Genomic DNA, 18,797 nt, shown 5'->3' with positions numbered 1-18,797 from the left:
TACGGTCTATGTATATTTTTTAGCTATGATATCTAGAATACTGTGTGTACATACTGAATTTTATTTAAAAGGCCTATAATGCTTAATATATGAGAATATTAGTGTTTGTAATATGACATTTCAAAAGCAGTGCATCATTATTATGACATTCCCATTCTTATTTCTCCCTCCCTTCCCCCTGCCCCCCCCCCCCCTTTAAAGAATTAATGTACCATCTGGAAACCTGAGATCAAGCCATAAAAGGAATTTAGGCTCTTTGGCAACCAGTCATTAGGATGTTCTATGATTGTGCACCTTATCAGAATAATAAATATAATTAGAAAGGTGTTTAATTCATATATCTTTCAAAACATATTTATATTAAGAGATTCTTTAATAGACACTGTGGAAGTTAAAAAATTATTGCTATTGTATCCCAAGGTTAAGGTGATTAAATTATTATCTTGGGACAGTCATTGGATGTTTAAAGAGAAATGTAAGTCAAAACTTTATGTGACTACATGGTTCCAAGATATTTCTATACACTTTAGTCTGTATCTTCTCTTCAGTGTTAAAATAAGCAATACAATTAGTTTATATGTTTTTTTTTTTCCCCCCGGAGGGGAGAGTTGCAGTATTACATTGCAATTAACTTGCTCTGTTCTTCTCTTTTGAATAATGTAGTCATTGGAACTGTCAGCCAAAGGACCTTTTTTGGGGGGAAAGGAGGATTTTTTTTAACTCTAAAAAGTAACAAGTTTTTTAAATTAATTGAGAGAAAACAGCTGAAATCATGCATTGAAAGGGTTAAGTCGACATGAAAGAATTCATTTCCACTTTAATGACCTAGCCTTGCTGGGTTAGGACGATGGGGAACATGCTTCTGACTTGTACTCCTATTGCCAATTAACACCTCCTATAACAGGTTGCCTCAGCTAGTCATTGAAGCTCAGGCAGTAGAAATAGTTTACATGCAGCTTGTTTTTCACACTAGTTGTTTAATACTCACAAAATTAAAGTATTAAAAGGTTGTTTCTTACCTTGCTGGGTAAGAAATAAACAATACAGTAGTGGTTATTTGTATATATTTGAATTTGCTTATTTTGCAGTCAGGTTTCTTTCTTTCCTAGAAAAAGAGGTTTTTAATTGAGGAACCTGATGGTTGTGGTTTCAGTATATTTTTTATTTTTTGATAGAAATTGAGTTAGGAATGCTTTAGAAATGTCACCTATTCAATATATTATATATTTAGGTCTTATTTTAAAAATAGTCGGCTTTAACCAATAGTTTAATTTTTTTGTGGAAAATATGAATTTTAATAATCCTTTAAAAAATTGTATTGTAGAACCAAATACCCTTAACTAGCCATTATAAAATAAATGCTATATAACATTGTAGTGCCAAAACATCTTTTTATATACACAAATTAAAATGTTTTGTTTCCCCAGATAGCTTTGTATGTTTAGATATTTTTGGAGTATTATAGCTCAGTGATACTATTTATTTTTCATTTCTTTTAAGTGACACTTTAGTTCATGTTTAATCAGCAGGTATTTTAATAACATAATAAAGTTGGCTAAATAATTGATACCAGTTCACACTAAGAGAAAGGTGGAGTAATATAACTAATAGTGTTAACAAATTTGTTAAAAGGCTTGAGTAGGTAACACTTCGAGCTGCTAGTTTTTATCCTGTTCTAATGACAAATGCCTTTTTTTTTTTTTTTAACACTTAGTCAACAAGGGCTGCCCAAGTAAAAGTCACGGCTTTTTTACTCTGTATCAGATTTTAACCTTCTAAGTGAAATTTAAAAAATAGGTGTTTCATTTAATCTAACCATACTTAAAATTTGGATGCCCAGACAATACTTTTTGTTACACTAAATGTGGTACAAAGGTAAGCTTTATGTTTCTATGGAGGAGTCCATGATTTTCATGTGTACATAAAAGTCAGCTGCAGTGTGCTCATCTGTTTCTCCTAAAGTTCTCTTCAATAGCTAACTCCTACTTAAAGGTTTGGATTTCCTCCACCTTTCAAAACAAATACTATATATAGAGTCAGACACACTTTAGTGATTTCAAAGTTGCCTGTAGGAATTGAGTATAGGGATTATATAGGAAGAGTAATTATTTTTATTTCTTCATTGTAACAAGTGGATGTGCATTATAGTTTCCTGTTTCTTATTAGCAATATGTAATTAAAACATATTCCAACATTTACAAGTTTTCAGATTATAGCTTAAAGCAGAGCAGTCTATGCTTTTCTACTTTGTCTTGGTGAGATTTTTTTCTCTTATACTGTTTTAGTGGTTGTTATTGAGGGACTTTGAAGTTTAAGTCACATCATATTCACTCTGAAAAATGACTTTCTGTACCTGTTTATCATAGTAGTGAAATCAGTGCAATAAAGTAACCGGTTTTAGTTGACTACACACTATTTAAGCTGACACTTAAAGCTATGTTGTTACAGATAAAGTTTTGGAAAAATTTTTCATAGTTTTTTTAAAAAAATACTTATAATAGTAACAGTTTAAGCCAATTAAAAAAAATCAGAGCTTATTTGGACCCAGGTTTTTATTTAACTTACATTCATCTTACTTAACCCAGTTACAATATGCAAGGACCTAGGTTTGAGCCCCCATTTCCCACTCTATCTCCCCCTTCCCTCTCGATTTTTTGCTGTCTCTATCCAATATGTAAATAAAGATAATGAAAATTTTAAAAATTTTAGCTAGTTTAGGAAATAGTTTAGCTGGTATAGTGTTGGACTTGAGAGTCCGAGGTTCCCAGTTTGATTCCCAGCACTGCATGTATGAAGAATAGTGCTCAGGACCTCTTCTGTCTCTCTCATGTAAAGTTCTCATATACAGTAAGTAAAATGAAATTTTAAAAAAGTTTTAAGTGAATGAAAAATGGCTGAAGTATCCAAACTTGTACATTTATTGAGGATATTTTTCATTCTGTATAGGGCGTGTATGTAATTTGTCCTTAGTTGTGATGACAGATATTCTTTTAAGTTGAATATAAAACAGACTATCAACAGTTGTCTAACAAAAGCAGTTTGTATCAGTTTCTAATTCTGAATCTTAGACTCCTCTTCTCTTCTCTCTTTTCAGTTTTCTCTTCTGTCTTCTCTCTCCTCTCTTGCTCCCACTCCCTTCGCAGCATGTGCTCTCAACCTGCTGCACTACCGCCCCACCCCCAGACTTTCTTATTAAAATCATAGGATTGCAACAAGAGACCTTTGAGCTAAGGTACTTAAAATGGCTGAAACTTTCAGTAGGTGAGGAATGAAAAATGTTATGTTGGGTAGCAACTTCCATTTCTACTTCTTTGTCATTGCCTATTACCACCTCATTACCCAACTGAACCCACTCTGTTTCTATTTCTTCTCCTCACTGGACTTAAGTTATTTAACACTTGAAATAGAGCTATATACTTCAGTATATTGCTTAGGGTATAGCTTGTACCTGAAATATTTTGAGAATTCTTACTGCTTCAGTAATGAAATGATGGCTTTTTTTTGGTAGTGTACATTTATTCAGCTCTTTGAAATACATTGAAGTGATATTGAAATATTTTTATGCTTAGAGATACAACTATGATTTAATTGTACAAACAAGGTGATATGTTTGCAACTTGTGATGCCATGTTATTACTATTCTAGTATATGAAGGCTGTGATTTAAAGAAAAATGCAAATACTTTGCATAACAAATTTCTTACAGTAGATTTTAATAAAAAGCCCCCCCCCAACATGCACTGTTATTAAGAATTTCAGTACTGTATTTTCTCCTGCAAAACCTCCTGCTTGGTTGGAATGGGGAGATGGCTCACCTGGTAGAGTGCATACTTACCATGTATGAGGACCTGGGTTTAAGTCCTTGGCAACCACATGGGAGAATCTTCACAAGTATTGGAGTAGTGGTCTAGTGTCTCTACTCATTCTCCCCCTCCCTCTTCTCTACCAGAGCACTGCTCAACTCTGATTTATGGGGGGGGGGGATGGATTAAACCTGGGACTTTGGAGCCTCAAGCACAAGAGTATCTTTGCATAACCATTAGGCTATCTCTGGCTCACCCCCCCCCCATCGTCCACTTCTAAATGGAGGGAAAGATGGTTAGGAATGATGGAATCATGCAGTCATAAAGACCTAGCAACTTTGATAGTGAAAAATAAACAAAAACCCAAACATCATCCCCTAAACTACTTAATTTTTAAAACATTTTTATTAGGTTTCAGAAAACAGGGAAACTATGAAGTATTCCCGGTTCTAAGTGGCCATCCTTATAGCTTTAGGATTAGATATCCAAGAATATTTCCTTATTCTTTAATAGAAGTGGCTGCAGGTGGCAGAGGATTCTAAAACTGTAAACAATGGAACAGAACTAAGCTTCCAGGATAAAAGTAGATTTGTGTACCTGAATATGAGGTGGTATTCTGTAGTGGAAAGAGCACATTGCTAGATGTTAAAAATTGTTATACTTCTTAGACTTGTTATCTCTACCATAGTGAATTTTTGGCTGCCTTTCTAGCTACACCATGAACTTCTTGATGCCCTTAATCACAAAAACCAAACTACTAGGCACATGATAAATATGCAGTTAATACCTGTAGCCTCAGATTGACCTCTACCTCATATTGAAAAGCCTTTGCAGCCTGAAGATTTTTTTATCCTGACAAAACCATGTTACCCAAAATTACAAAATTATAAAAATCTACAAATAGACTTTTTTTTCTTTTTGCCTCCAGGGTTATTGCTGGGGCTTGGTGCCTGCACTATTAATCCACTGCTCCTGGAGGCTATTTTTTCCCTTTTGTTGCCCTGGTTGTTGGTGTTATTATTGTTATTGCTGTTGTTGTTGGATAGGATAGAGAGAAATGGAGAGAGGAGGGAAGACAGGGGGAGAAATAGATAAGACATCTGCAGACCTCCTTCACCACTTATGAAGCGACCCCTCCCCCTGCAAGTGGGGAGTTGGGGCCTTGAACCTGTGCGTTTAACCTACTGTGCTACCGTCCGGCCCCTTACCTACCTACGTACCTACCTACCTACCTACCTTTCTCTCTTTCTTTCTTTCTTTCTTTCTTTCTTTCTTTCTTTCTTTCTTTCTTTCTTTCTTTCTTTCAATCCACATCAGGGTTAAACAAAAACAGGGTCTTCTCCTCCCCCCCCCCCCCAGCACAACAATTTTGGGAGGCTGTGGTTATGCTGTATTTTACAAATTTATTTGACAGAGTAATATTTAAAAAATTTCTTAACATACAACAGAATAACAGAATTGCTAAAACTTGGTGACATTGAACATAAGGATAGAAAAAGACCTTTTGGGGGTCGGGCGGTGGCGCAGTGGGTTAAGCGCACGTGGCGCAAAGCGCAGGGACTGGCGTAAGGATCCTGGTTCGAGCCCCCGGCTCCCCACCTGCAGGGGAGTCGCTTCACGGGTGGTGAAGCAGAGGTCCCCCTCTCTCTCTGTCTTCCCCTCCCCTCTCCATTTCTCTCTGTCATATCCAACAACAAAGCAACGTCAACAATGGCAATAATAACCTCAACGAGGCTGCAACAACTAGGGCAACAAAAGGGGAAAGAATGGCCTCCAGGAGCGGTGGATTCATGGTGCAGGCACCGAGCCCAGCAGTAACCCTGGAGGGAAAAAATAAATAAATAAATAATAAAAAAAATTTTAAAAAGACCTTTTTTTTGCCTAGGTTTTTAGTTTGTGTCTCAAGGTAATAAATCAGTTTTAAGTTGCGGTAATTAATTTGTAGAGAAATGTATTTGATTTTGGGCAGTATATTGGATGTTAGTATTGATAAGCTAGGAGGGACTAACAGCTGACTTAACTCAGTCATCAAATTTATAATGCTTTTACCAGTTTGAATAATTCCGTTTAATAACTCATGGCAGAAATTCACTAATTTCATCTTTAGATAGGTTGGAGTAATACATTTTTGTTATGTTGAAACAAATTCGACCCTCTTGTGGTTTCATCCCACTACTAACACATAGATCCACTATATATAGTCTAATTCAAACCAGAAATCACTTGGAGGGCTTATTTAAAACTAAACCAAACTAGATTTCAGGGTTTACCTCCAAAATTTCTGGGTTTTCCCACCTCCCCATCCCCTCCACCAAGATTTATTTACTTATTTGTAACAGAATACCAGAGCATCAATATGGTATGTGTGATGTCAGGGATGGCACTTAGGATCTCATGCTTTTAGGAGTTACTTTGGTATAATTATTTTTTTTATGAGAAATTGCCATACTAATTTTACTTTTACTAGTGATTTAAGACTGATTAACAAGATTGTAAGGTAACGGGTACAATACTATACAGTTCCCACTACCAGAGTTTTGTGTCCCAGCCCCTCCACTGGGAAATTCCCTGTTTTTTATATCTCTGGAAGTAAGGACTAAAGTTCTTTATGGAGCACAGAAGGTGGAAGGTTTGGCTTCTTTAATTGCTTCTCTGCTGGACATGGACATTGACAGGTCAGTCCATACCCCTAGCCTGTTTCTGTCTTTCCCTGGTGGGAGTAGGGCTTTGGAGAGGTGAGACTTTGGAACACATTGGTGGGGTCATCTGCCCAGGGACGTCAGGATGGCATCAGAATAGTGCCTTTAAGTTGGTGGCTAGAAGGCGGAAAGATATAAAACAGGACAAATTATTTAATAAACAGGAACCCAAGGTAGAAATAGAGCAGGTAAAATTTGGGATCTTCATGTGGGAAGGAGCTAGGAAGTCTATTTTAGGTATTTTCCAATGGGCCCATGACTTTACTGCTTTTTGCCTGAGCCTGTTAGGTCTTGTGTGAATTATTTTGTGCAGCAGAATGTACAGAGAACGTCATATACTTCTCTTCAGTACCTTGGTAATTTCTTGTACAGTATCTGTAGTTTTGGACCTTGTTCATTTATATCTGACCTTTCACTATTGCTAATGGAGGTTTACATGGCATGATTCCTAGCTCCTGGTAGACCCTCCCCCATCTCCAGATGGAGCAGCAGGGTTGATCTGGCCCTGGAGATGGAACTGGAACTTTTTTTACAAAAATATTTTATTTATTTCATCTTAATGATAGATAAAGTTTTAGCTAGAGACAATAGCACTGCTCGGCTGTGTCTGATGGTGGCGTTGGGGATTGAACCTGGGACCTCATGCCTCAGGCATGAGAGTCTTTTTTTGCAGAACCATTATGCTATCTCCCTAGTTGGAACTTTTTTAGTAACAATGTTAAAAGTGTGCAGTTTTAACTTGTTGTTATAGCTGTTGTTGTTGGATAGGACAGGGAGAAATGGAGGGAGGAGGGGAAGACAGAGAGGGGGAGAGAAAGATAGACACCTGCAGACCTGCTTCACCGCTTGTGAAGCTTTCCCACTGCAGGTGAGGAGCAGGGGAGGGGGAACAGGGGCTCAAACTGGGATCCTTAGGCCAGTCTTTGTGCTTTGTGCCATGTGCGCTTAACCCACTGTGCTAGTGCCCAGCTCCCTTTATTATTTATTTTTGGATAGAGACAGAGAAGTTGAGAGGGGAGTAAAGAAGAAGAGAGAGACATTCGCAGCACTGCTCCACCACTCCTGAAGCTTCCCACATGCAGTTAGGGACTGGGGACTTGAACCTAGGTCGTGGCACACTGTAATGTGTACATTCAACCAGGTGCACCACCACCTGGCCCTGCAATTTTCCATAATTTGACAAATTAACAAAATAGTGTCAGTTTTAGTTAGTGTTCTCCAGAAAAGAGCGCCAAGAGGATATATGTATGTATATAAAGATTTATTAATTGATTTTTGTTCCTTCTTTCTAAAAAAAATATATTTATTCCTTTTTAAAAAAAAAAAGTGTGCAGTTTTGTGTGACTCACAAATTATGTTATAAATATCCAGATAGCTCTTGGTTCCCCACCTCTGAGTTAGAGAATGAGAGAGGAATAGAAAGGGTAGAGATACCACAGCACTGCTCCACCACTCACAAAGCTTCCCTTTTTCATGAAGCTTCTATCTGGTGACCAGGGATGCTCTATCTGGTGAACTGTCACTTTACCTAAAAAGAGAAATTTAACCAAAACAGAAAGTAACATTTTAAGTGAGATCTTACTTTAATTCCCCAGATTACTCAGTGCTAAAAACCAAGGGTGGTTCCCGCCCCCCATGTGCACTGACTGAGGCAGAACTGCATTTATATGGTAGCATTCATCTTGACTAAGGATTATATGTAAATTACTTTGTTCAGTAGAATGTTACAGACATAAGATTTGTTGCTTGTGATAAGATAGGGGCCTTAAGGGAATAGTACCTTCCTTTGCTAAATAAAGATATTCCTGTCTCAGTTAACCTCTATATTTTTCCTAATTCTGTCACAAGATTAATAGTGATATTTGTGCTAAGGATAATGGTCAGGATTTGGAAAGGGGGGGGGGATTTTGTGTGTGTTTGTTTTGTTTTTATTGCTACCAGGATTGTTGTTTGGACTCAGTGCTGGCACTATGAATTCACTGCTCCTGGTGATTATTCCCCCCCTTTCTTTTTATTGGATAAGACAGAATTTTTAAAAAATATTTTTACTTATTCCTTTTTGTTGCCCTTGTTGTTTTATTGTTTTAGTTAGTTGTTGTTGTTGATGATGTCGTTCTTGGATAGGACAGAGAGAAATGGAGAGAGGAGGGGAAGACAGAGAGGGGGAGAGAAAGGTGGGGAGCCCGGGGCTTGAACCAGGATCCTTAGGCCGGTCCTTGTGCTTAGCGCCACCTGTGCTTAACCTGCTGCACTACCGCCTGACTCCCGACAGAGAAGGGGGGGAGACGTAGAGAAGGAGAAAGAGAGAAACCTTGCAGATCTGCTTCGCCTACCTCAAACTCCTGCAGTTAGGGAGCAGGGGCTCAAACCTGGGTCCTTGCACTTGATAATGGAGCATTTAACTGGGTGTGCCACCACCTAGCCTCCTGCAAGTATTTATATTAGCTACACCTGTCTCAACCAGCTTGTTGACACTTGGGATTCACAGTGTTAAATTTGATATTGTGTAGAGGGAGGGGAATAACTTCATTAGGTGAAGTGCAGAGTAGTTTTTCCACTGCCCTTTCACCTAGGGATTAAAAGTCTTCTGCCTACATATCTACAAACAGGTCCTATAGCTCTAATCTACATGTTCTTTATAGCTGAAAGGCACATTCAGATAATGTACTGTGTTAATTCCTTAATTTTGTTAATCTAAGAGCATTTAACATTCACAATGAGGTAAGGAACTTTGGTTCCTCAGAATTAATTTGTAGACAGTATAAATTAGCATTGCATAGAAACTTAAATGTATATCTGTTAGGCATTTGCCTGCATATTAAATTGGATATTTTTTTATACAGGTTAGGTATTTTTGCAAGCTTGTTATGGTTATTTGTATTGTTCTCAATAAAAGAACACTTGACATGCATTCTTAACAATCAAATTTATGCAATATAACTTAAATTAACGAGCTCTACAGTTTTAATAATTGATATTCTTGTTTCTAGGGACCACCTACAGATGCTCCTGCAGTGGACACAGCAGAACAAGTGTATATTTCTTCACTGGCACTGCTAAAAGTAAGTATTTAGTAGTTTGGGAAGTAGTGCAGTGTCTCGAGTGTCAGACTTTGAAACATAGAGGTCCTGAGTTTCATCCCCAGCATTACATGTCCCAGAGCAATGCTCTCTGGTTCTCGTTTTCTCTCTTTCTCTCCCTTTGCCTCTATTCCCTCCTCATAAAGGAATATATTTTTTAAAACATTGTTTTCTTTCCCAGAGTACTAAATGGAGTTACTTCCTTGAGAGGGTTCTATTGCTTTTTCTCTGGAATATTTAACTTGACTCTCTCACACACATTTGTTTCCATTGAGTCAAAATTAAGTTATAGAATAAACAAAAAAGAATAGCAAGGGATGACTGATTCAGATGGTAGAGCACAAAACTTATATTAATAGAATCTTGAGTTTTATCCTTAGCACCAAAATTGCAGAGCAATATTCTGTTCTTCCTCATAAAGTAAATAAAAACAAATCTTTCTTTAAAAATTTTTTTATTTATTTATTTATTTTTATTGCTACCAGGAGCTTGCTCAGTCAACTGCCCACAGTCACCATTTCCTCCAGCCCCCCTTTTCCCCCCTCCCCTTTCTGTCTTTGATAGGGCAGAGAGAAATAGGGATAGACACCTGCAGACCTACCTGCTTCACTGCTCATGAAGTGAAGTGTCCACCTTGTAGGTGGGGAGCAGGGGCTTGAACTTGTGTCCTTACAGATGGTAATGTGAATGTACCACTGCTTGCCTCCCCCCAGAAAAAAAATCTGAGTCAAAACAAAACAAAAAAGAAAGATGTAAAAGCTATGTTTTCATATATTTTCTTGCTTACAGATGTTAAAACATGGTCGTGCTGGAGTTCCAATGGAAGTTATGGGCCTGATGCTTGGAGAATTTGTTGATGATTACACCGTTAGGGTGATTGATGTTTTTGCTATGCCCCAGTCAGGAACAGTGAGTATTTTTATGATGGCTACATGTTAATATATTCCTTTTCACTTCCATGGGCAATATTTAACTTTCATTCTATTACATTTATTTTCTTGCTAGAAAAAGCCATCGTAAGAAAGATTATAGAAATTTCTAGGCTATGTTGAATTAAATCATTCATCTTTTAAGGCTACCATGAATTCCATATACACCCATAAGCTGAACTAACATTAATTCCCTTAGCTTTAGCTGGCATAGCATACTGAATTTTTGAGTTACTCAAGTAATAGGGTATATAATTAGTTTTAATGCTTGGTTCAAAGAATTTCAGAATCTATGGAATTAGATTTTTTAAATCTGTGTATATTATATTTTATTCCCATTGTTTTTGAAATATGGTCCTTTTTAAATAAGCAATATGGTGATATATAGAGAGACTTTTAAAAAAAATTTTTTTTATATTTATTTTATTTATTTATTCCCTTTTGTTGCCCTTGTTGTTTTATTGTTGTAGTTATTATTGTTGTTGTCGTTGTTGGATAGGACATAGAGAGACTTTTATCTGTTCCTGTTAAGCAAATAAAAAATTGTGATAAATTTTACTTCTCAATGCCCAGGCATAGTGATTTGTTTTTAGAAAAAGCACACTGCACATATATTTTGAAAGCCGTCTACCCTGTTTGTACTGCACTATTCTTTCTTGAAGTCTTTTTGACTTCATTTGTTTAATGTACTGGAATTGTATAGATAATTGTTTATAAATAAGATTTATATAAAGTGACTCCAAACAGTGACTATTCTGTTATCTTCCCCCAAATAATACATATATTTTCATGTTTGTTTAGAAATATGTTTACATATCTTTTGTCTGATAGACAATATCTATGAAGGCTTATAAAGTATCTGCATTAAATATTGTCATGAAATTGTTGCTTTGAGGTTGCTTACTGTAAATGTACTTTACTAAGATAGATACAAGAAAAAAAACACACCAAACTTTAAAATAATGTGTGTATGTGCATTTTAAATATAATACTTGTTACAAATTTTTTTACTTACAAATTCTTTCTTTTCGTGGTCAGAATTTAGAATAAAATTGTGGTTTGTTTGTTATATATGATTGTTATGTGTACACCCATTATAGTAAGTATTTCCTAAGCTTTAAATTCTCTTTTTTAATAAATATTTTATTTATTCACTTATTAGAGACAGAATGAGGTGGATGGGGGAGATAGAGGAGAAAGAGAGAGACAGACAGACAACTGCATCACTGCTGGACCATTTGTGAAGATTTCCCTCTGTGTATGGGGACCCAGGGCTTGAACTCAGATCCTTTTTTTTTTAAAATTTTTTTTTATATTTATTTTATTTATTTATTCCCTTTTGTTGCCCTTGTTGTTTTATTGTTGTAGTTATTATTGTTGTTGTTGTTGGATAGGACAGAGAGAAATGGAGAGAGGAGGGGAAGACAGAGAGGAGGAGAGAAAGATAGACACCTGCAGACCTGCTTCACCGCCTGTGAAGCGACTCCCCTGCAGGTGGGGAGCCGGGGTTCGAACTGGGATCCTATGCCGGTCCTTGTGCTTTGCGCCACCTGCGCTTAACCCGCTGCGCTACAGCCTGACTCCCGAACTCCGATCCTTGTGTACTATAATGTGCACTGAGCTGAGTGTGCTATCACCCAGCCCCTTAAGCTTTAATTTCATTATTTCCTTTTAGATGTTTGTTTGAAAATACACAATAGAGGTCTGGGCAGTAGCACAGCGGGTTAAGCGCACATGGCATAAAGCACAAGGTTCGGCTTAAGGATCCTGGATGGAGCCCTTAGCTTCCCACCTGCAGGGGGTGTCGCTTCGCAAGTGGTGAAGCAAATCTGCAGGTGTCTTTCTCTCCCCTTCTGTCTTCCTTTCCTCTCTTAATTTCTCTCTGTCCTATCCAACAACAGCAACAACAACAGCTATAGCAACAATAACAATCACAACAAGGGCAACAAAATGGGAAAAATAACCTCCAGGAGCAGTGGATTTATAGTGCTGGCACCAAGCACCAGTGGTCACTCTAGAAGCAAAAAAAAAAACATAATAGAAGATTTTGATCCACCTACCACTTAAATAGTAGAATTAGAAAAAAAAAATTTTTTTTTCTTCGCCCAAGAGATGGCAAATATTTTCTGTAAAGACATATGCCTCTGCCTTATATTCTTGCTCCCTTTTTTACCCGTAAAGGATGAAGGGAAAATATTCAATGTTCTTAGCTTCTTCTTTTCTTTCTTTCTTTCTTTCTTTCTTTCTTTCTTTCTTTCTTTCTTTCTTTCTTTCTTTCTTTTTTTCTTTTACCAGAGCACTGTTCAACTTTGGTTTCTGGTGGTGTAAGGGAATGAACCTGGTACTTTGGAGCCTCAGGTGTAAGAGTCTCTTAGGCTATCTATCCCCCCACCCACCCCTAGACAGCTCTTAATTATAATTCAAAATGCTGTTTGTTTTGGTGGGGAGGAACTATTTTTGTTAACTGGTTTGCTGGCTGGTTAGTTTAAATAGATTCGATTTAAATGATTGATATTAGAAGAAAGCCTAAACTGGCAGTAGCCTATCACTAGGGATATAATATGAACATTTAAATTCTTCTATGTTCTAAAATACTCCTTTTGATGAGCTAGCAAAATGATCCTCTATTTAAAAGTCTTAACTACTTACTGAATGTCTCTATTGGAGAGGTTTTTGTGAATATTTTCATATTTAATGTGTATTCTTTCAAAAGTATGTATATATCTCCAACCTCCTGATGTACCAGACTGATCCGCTATTAGAATATGTCGTTAGGGAGTTTGCTTGCTTAAGATAGCTCTAACCACAAACTAATTGGTTCAATTACCTGTTACTCCTGGAATGGATGGATGGATGGATAAGGAGAGAGCAGTATATATACATAGCCATATATATATATATATATTTTAACCTCCCTAACAGCAGTTTGGTAACTTGGCAATTATATAATTTTTATGTTTAGAAGGTTTTTTTTCTCATCATCTTTTTGTTTTTGCTCCCCCCTTTCTTTGCCCGTGCCCCCGCCAGGGTTATCTATCACTAGGGTTTGATGTCTACACAATGAATCCACTGTTGTGGTAGTCATTCCTACCCCCATCCCAACCCCCCACTTTTTTTAATTTGATAGGACAGATAAATTAAGATGGGAGATGGTGTTAAAGAGAGAAACAACTGCAGACATGCTTTACTGCTCATGAAGAGCTTCCCCTCTCCCCCCACAGGTAGGGTGTGGTGCTTGAATCAGGGTCCTTAAAAATGTGTTCAACCCAGTTGCACCAACACCCAGACCCTGGTTCTCCGCCCACCCCCCCACCTCATGTTTACAACTGGGTGACATGAATGGGGTTCAGGTATCAGTATCAAAAACCTGTAATATTATTTAGCACCTTAAAATAATACAAGTAGGCGTTCATTTCAACCTTTTCCAGCACCAGAGTTCTGTGTTCCCATCCCCTCCATTAGAAACTGCAGTGGTTCTCCCACGTTCACAGATATGGAATGATTACTATTTCATAACTATCTATCTACCTATATTTTTGTCCATTTTTTTCCCTATGGTTTTACCTTCTCTACCCTATTACTACTTCTGAATGTCTTTTATTTTTTTCTCTTTTCTCTCTGGGTTCTGATGGAATTGGGTTGCAGAGCCCTCTCTCTAGTCATCTTCAATAACACTTTTCCCCCTCTGGGAGTATGGACCAAGATTCTTTTTGGGGTACAGAATGTGGAAGTTATGGCTTCTGTAATTTCTTCTCTACTGGACATGGGTGTTGGCAGGTCAGTCCATATGGGGTGGCTTTTCTTTAGTTACAGAAGTTGACAATGTTTCTTTCTTCCTAAACTAGGGTGTCAGTGTAGAGGCAGTTGATCCTGTGTTTCAAGCCAAAATGTTGGATATGCTGAAGCAGACAGGAAGGTAAGTATTATAAAGATTATATAAAGGAATAATAGGAAATCTTTTCAGAGATATATTACCAAAAATATGGTTATCATTTCTAGGGGGGGAAAGGGTATTACAGTAAGTATTTTACATACTTACTGTAAAATGATTGTTAGAAAAGTCATGACACTTTTTTTTGCATTGGAAAATGTCATTACTTTTCTGACAGCCCAATATCTATGCCTATCTAGTTGTCTCTTCCTAAACATTTGTCAACTAGAAAATTGCCTCCTACTAAAGTTCTTAGTGCCGTATAGTATACTTGGGCTATGGTTTTCTTTAGCATATAGAGTAACTCAGTTACCTATAAATTAGTATGTTTCCAGTGATTGAGTATTGGGGGCTGAATAAGATCCTGCATGTTTAATCATATTAGTAAGCATGAGTTTTAATAGGAAAAAGTTGAACCTAAATAATTCTTAAGTTTTCCCCCTCCAGATTAAATCTCTCTAGTTGTCATTCTCTTGCTCAAATTCTTTTACTGTGGAAAAAACTTCAAAATTAATGTTAGCAAAAGGCTCAGCAGCTGAGCAGAACAGTGCAAATTGGTTTTTGACTGAGTTCCTAGTTGTACTGCTGGTTTAATTGATATTTAATCCTTTCACAACAGTGGATCCTGGTGTCCATTGTTAAAAATGTAGTCTGCCTGGAAAATCCAGCTCCCAGAGCTAAGGAGTTAAAGAGTAGATATTTACTTGAATGCTGAAAGGGTAAAAACTGGCTCTGAGAAAGTGTGGTAACAAGGTGAAAAACTGAAAGCCTTATCTACCACTGCTAATGTGCATCTCTTAATGATAGCACTCCTTTGTCACACTTACACATTTCCATGTTTTCTGGATAATATGGTATATGATTTCAGTGTTTCTAATGGTGCTTTTTCACACCTGTGTGCTTTCATCTTTTCTTAATGTATACCCTGTTAGTATGTTGTTCCTTTTCATATCATAAATGTATTATTTGTTCTGTTCTAAACAGCTGAATGCCCTCTTTGTTTCAGGCCTGAGATGGTTGTTGGTTGGTATCATAGTCACCCTGGCTTTGGTTGTTGGCTTTCTGGTGTGGATATCAACACTCAGCAAAGCTTTGAAGCCTTGTCGGAGAGAGCTGTGGCAGTGGTTGTGGATCCCATTCAGAGTGTAAAAGGAAAGGTAGAGTAGATTCTATCTCTACTAGCATCTACTGCCACATTCTGTTTGTCTGATAAATTATGGATTTATTTTGTTTAAAGGAGGATTCTTAAACACACACACAGACACACCTTGTCTGTTTACTTAAAAAATTATGAGTATATAAATGTCTTGGTATTATTAGCAGTTAACTATTTAGAGATTTGTTTTTATTTTAACCAGCTCTTATTCAATCAGAAATGTTTAATTTACTTTTATCCTATAGATTTAGAAATGTTAAACTAATAAATGCCTGCTACATACAGTTGGTTAATACTTTGATGAACGTTGATTTGCTTTGCTTTAAAATGATTAAGATAGTTTTCAAAAAAACTAGCTATAGAACTCTGTTTTGTAGACATTATATAGGACTTATTCTGGAGCTGTACATTCCAGATAATTTAAACAATGAAAACTTGCCCCAAAGATTTGGTATCAGCCATTTGTCTTTTTGGAGCCAGGACACAGATGAATGATTAAATATGCTAAATGGTTCTGAAGAGATTAACTTGCAAAGCATACTGGATTATAGTTGTTCTTTGTTGAAATCTCTTTTGTTCTTGTTTAGTTCTTTTTTTTTTTTCTGCATTCGTTCTTTCTGTCTTTTTTTCTATTTCTTTCTTTCTAGCCCCATATGCCATTTTCCTATTTCCTGCCTCATGACAGCAGGGAGCAGCTCTATTATCACCTTCACAGAGCTGTCTGCAAATGTGAGAGGCAATTCGATTTTGCTCAACCACAGGGAGAGTGGATTAGAAAAACTACAGAACATACAGAAATTGGCTAGGTGGTTACTGCTTTAAAATGCTGCTGAGGTGTCTTGTTTGAGCATGTACTTCCATTGTAGTGTAGAATAATTGTTAAAATAAAATCACAATACGTTTATGGAATCCTTCTTATTCAGCTTTTACAAATAATTTTTGGAGTTCTTAAAAATAAATATTAACTTGCTATCAAAGAGACCTTGAGTTTGATAGTATTGCAGATTACATTTACATCTGCTCACCAGCTCCAACAAACTAAATATGACTGTTAAAACATGGAGTTTTTATCTGTTGTGAATTTGAATACTTTCTGACATGATATTATGATGATGAATAAAAATTGAGGTCCTCTAAATCATGATATTATTAGATTCGATTTAGCTTTTCAAAGTCAGAAACTATTCAAAGAAACAATAATACAAAGTGGCATACTGTATAGTTCACAATGGGTAACTTCTTATGCTTGCTATATTTCATTTTTTTAACTTTTTTGCAATGAATTTTTAACTGGCATAGATAAAAGAAGTTAAAAAATCTTTGACTTGTTTTATGAAATTAAACTATAATACTTAAGTTTAATACTTAAGATAATAAAAGTGCTATTTTATAATTTTAAGTAACTCATTAATAATGATCATTGCAAAAATGCAGCAAAATTACTGGTTAAGTGCCCCCCCATAGTATTTATAAGTAATAATCAAAGCTTAATTTTAAATGAAATTGGAGTTCTGTTTTGTAGTATTAGTGGTTGCTTTTTATAGTAATTGACCTATGGTACTTTCCTAAAAAGGAAAACATATAAATTGACATACAATGAAAGATAGCATTCTCGAAATGAAGTGTAAAAAGATATACACTTGTATATTATTGTTTGGTTATCTTGTTTATAGTATTTTAAATGACAGTTTTAGTTTCAAGACTTAGATTAAATATTATATACCACTGTGGTTTACATTGTTCACTTCATTCACTTCTAAATAATTATAATTATTATTCAAAGAATGTCTCATTGAAATAATGCTTGTCACATGACTTGTAATATGGAAATTACAAAATTGTATCTAAAACTACTTTATAAAATCACCCGTACCACTATCTAGGTATGTATCATGAAAGATAATTCTTCATGTCTTTGGTGAGCTTCATTGATGATCTGTGTCCTTGTATCTAATGTACAGATTCATATATTTACATCACCTTAACTAGGGATCCAATTCTTTGTCAGTAATGCAACTCCGTCTATAAGGTATCTGGGCTTGTTTGTAATTCATGGCTTTCTCAGTGTTAAGTTATCACAAAACGGAACCATTTAAAATTCCAGTAAATCCACAACCAGTGTATTAAGATAAAAAATCTTAAAGCTTGGTAAATGTCTAGTAAATATTTGAAGATACATTTAGTTGTTTGCCTTTTAATTATATATGTTATGTTAACCAGACATTGTTTAATGTGGTCTTTTACTGTTTCAAAGTCTCCCTGTAGTCCTTGTTTCTAAACGTGTTCAGTTTTGTCAAATAAACATCAATATAAAGATACAAACTTAGAAAAAGTGAATAGTAATAGAGGAAGTGTCTGAAAACTTTTCATAAAGAAGTGATTAGATTATTATATTAAAATATCAACCTACATGTAAATGATTTCTCTTTTTAAAAATATTTTTATAGAATTTTCTTGTTTTGAGTGATTAAATAAGCATGGATTCTTTGTATTTTCAAATCATTCATAGCAAGTTTGATTTCTTATCACAGAGACCTGACTATATCATTATGGAATTACTGCTGAATGCCAAATTTTGTTGTGATAATCATATTGACTTGTTTTATTCCTTTCAGTAATTCTGTAGCTGAGCATTATTCTTATTTCAGTTTATCAAGGAAAGGTTAAAAACTATGGGGGGAAACTCAAAGTACCAGTAAGCAGCAGAACAAAGGTACAAATCTGTGTCTATAGAATTTCAATGGCTAACTTTTCATAGTGGTTTTTAAATACTAAATAATTGTGATGATGAAGTGACAATAACACCTAAGTAGAAAATGAGTATCATGATCAAGAAAAGATCAGTGAATCTTTTCTTAACTTATATCGATAGGTGTCCCTCTAATTCAGCATGTAAATGATTCTGGGAGAGGAAATAAAAGAATGGTGTTTTTGAAGGTAGGTCATATATTTAGTGTTAATATTGAGCAAAAAAATTTTTTTGGGTTAATTTTTATGGTAGTAATTCTACATTGTATATGCATATATAATTCATAACACTGATAATAGTACAAATTATACTGATATAGCTTTGTTTTGACAAATAGGTATTGTTTGCAAGAGCCAGTAAATACTTATTCAGAACCTATTATCTGCCACCATGTCCTACCCCTATAACAAACATAGTACATGCATAGTAAATTAGAATTAGAAAAAGGATA

General features: G+C 35.8%; 1 protein-coding gene across 1 annotated transcript in view; it reads left to right on the top strand.

The window, feature by feature from the left end:
- The window catches only part of PSMD14 (proteasome 26S subunit, non-ATPase 14), a 109,253-nt gene that overhangs the window by 51,976 nt on the left and 38,480 nt on the right, over positions 1–18,797 (top strand). The window contains exons 4-7 of the mRNA XM_016188448.2: positions 9,492–9,563; positions 10,371–10,490; positions 14,356–14,426; positions 15,448–15,598. Of these exons, the coding sequence (XP_016043934.1) occupies positions 9,492–9,563; positions 10,371–10,490; positions 14,356–14,426; positions 15,448–15,598 (414 nt within the window). The remainder of the gene's footprint in view (positions 1–9,491; positions 9,564–10,370; positions 10,491–14,355; positions 14,427–15,447; positions 15,599–18,797) is intronic.

The sequence above is a fragment of the Erinaceus europaeus genome, chromosome 18 (assembly GCF_950295315.1).
Source record: "Erinaceus europaeus chromosome 18, mEriEur2.1, whole genome shotgun sequence".
Classification (NCBI taxonomy): domain Eukaryota; kingdom Metazoa; phylum Chordata; class Mammalia; order Eulipotyphla; family Erinaceidae; genus Erinaceus; species Erinaceus europaeus.
The sequence above is the reverse complement of the archived record's forward strand: the minus strand, read 5'-3'. Positions and strand labels throughout refer to the sequence as shown.